Consider the following 2169-nt stretch of genomic DNA (forward strand, 5'->3'; position numbering starts at 1 on the left):
TGGCAACATATATGTACAAATAGAACATACAATCTTGAAACAATGTGACATTTGGCAACATAAATTGTAATTACTGTATGAGCAACATAGTCTTGACTGCCTCTTTCATGCAAGATACTATGTACAATTCAAAATTTTTCTAAAAACTCTTACCAGTCACTAGTGAAGAGGATTTCGTCCTTCAATATGCTCCTCAATGATGTCACGAAGGTCATATTTCACTGCAACATACTTATTATTCTCTTTATCTTTCTTGTAATGAAAGACATTAAAGTCCACTAGACTGTCATAAGGATAAATTCCAGTAACATCTTCTGTACTCTCAGAAACACGATAAGCTTGATGTTTTTCATCGAAAGATAATGTCTCAAGTAATTGTACATCAAAGTATGTAAAGTCTAGAATTGACCATATGCACACAATGACTCCAAAAACTGGCAATGCAGGGTCTCCAGCAACATCAATAGCAATAATACCAGACTTGGCAAACTTTGTTCCAAAAAGCTTTATCCAACTTACTTTGTAAACATTCACAATTTCAATGGAGGTAGAAGGCCACGTTCATCAAATCTTTCTCGCAAGGACAAACATACTTCTGCACCTGCTTTCTTTAGCACACCATATTCCCTTTCTGTTGAAAACAGTGGATGTGAGCTTGGGTTCTCGTTTGAATCACCATAGTTGCTGCACAAATTGAACTGATGGCGCTTAGCTAGTGACAATGGCAAATTCTTGAAATTCTGCTTTCTTGCCAACTCTTTAAAATAATTATGAGCAGATTCAAAACTGAAACAGGAAGATCTAACCATTGGTCCAAGCATTCTAATTGTAGACGGGATATGGAGCAAATAGTGTTGTTTCGGGATTATGTTACAGTTTGGAAACAAATCTTTAAATGTGGTCAGATGTTGTTGGATAAGTTCTGCCAAGTAGTCAATGTTCTCCAATTTAATTACTGGTGAGAAAATCAATTGAACAATCTGAATCAATTGTATGAGGAACTGGTAATGCGGACCATTGCTGTCAACAAAAGGACCAATGAAAAATGGCAAGAGTCGTAAAAATAGGCGAGCTTTTGCAGCATTGTACTTAAGCTTGTATCTTTCTTCACCATGAAACACAGTATCCTTCAGGGGAGTTGGTTTGTCGCTGATCTCTGAGTATCCATATTCATGGGATAATATTGCTCCATTGATTTCAGATAGACTGGTTTGACCCGATTGTAGGTAATGAAGAAGAACTAGTCGAACCTCATACTGCACAACTCCTTCAAGCAGAGTGTGCATGATATCCTGGGGGAGCTGCTGTGTGACATCAAATGTGGGTAGCTGGCAAAGGGAACTTCTCTGTGTTAGTCCATAAGTCGTTCTTAGATCTTTTTGGACACTTGGAGTTGGTGCCTGTTCAATGGCATCAAACTGTTCACTGTAGTTTTCCTTTGTTCTTAGATTGAACTCTTCTTCCAAGAAGTCAGTCTGCATCTGTTCAAATGAGCACTGACAATGCCGACATTTTTGGAAAGCTACACCAACACCTTCTTTGAATCCGCCCAAATAATGCTGACCAAGTGTGTCACCCGCACACAATAATACCTTCCCATGGATAACTTTTTCCACACCATTGATCTCCATTTTGCATCCTTGATACAGAATGTTCAAATCATCAATAACTGGCTGCATTACTGTGTTAATACCATATTTCTTTACCAAATCAGCATTGGCAATTGCAAATAAGTGGACAGCACAGCGCTTGGATCTGAACTTTGGCATAAATTGGCAATTGTAAAATAGTACATGTCTAGCTTGTGTACCCCAGCATTACTGCCTAATGGATTACACACCTCTAGCTCATCATGATACAATACAATGCACAATGTGTTCTCGTGTTCATCAAAATAGTGATCACTTTGATACAAAAGGCCATCATGTACATCATATAATACTCCATCTTGACAGCACTTAGGTTTCTTCAGAAGAATAGTAGAGATGCGCTTATTTGAGAGGATCTGTTTTATGCTTTCAAGTATTGGAATGTACACAAATTTCTCACTTTTCTCAGAAATAAGTCTCTTACCACTGTTTATTTTCCAAACAAATTTCTTCCCTAAAGTTACCTCCTTTGGTTCCACATAACTGAAGTTTTGCTTGATGTACTTTGACTGTAGTGCTT

The 2169-nt window shown here is 37.8% G+C and overlaps 1 protein-coding gene across 1 annotated transcript; it reads right to left on the reverse strand.

The window, feature by feature from the left end:
• Positions 1-530: 530 nt before the first annotated feature.
• Positions 531-1755, reverse strand: LOC114544957. Its single transcript, XM_028563424.1, has one exon. The coding sequence runs from the start codon at positions 1677-1679 to the stop codon at positions 531-533; it is 1149 nt and encodes a 382-aa protein (XP_028419225.1). The 5' UTR covers positions 1680-1755.
• Positions 1756-2169: the final 414 nt, after the last annotated feature.

The sequence above is a fragment of the Dendronephthya gigantea genome, unplaced genomic scaffold, assembly GCF_004324835.1.
Source record: "Dendronephthya gigantea isolate DGI-Jeju-01 unplaced genomic scaffold, DenGig_1.0 001090F, whole genome shotgun sequence".
NCBI lineage: Eukaryota > Metazoa > Cnidaria > Anthozoa > Malacalcyonacea > Nephtheidae > Dendronephthya > Dendronephthya gigantea.

Bases quoted from the DNA above. Each gene is read 5' to 3' on its own strand.
- LOC114544957 (XM_028563424.1), bottom strand. From the start codon at position 1,679: ATGCAGCCAGTTATTGATGATTTGAACATTCTGTATCAAGGATGCAAA.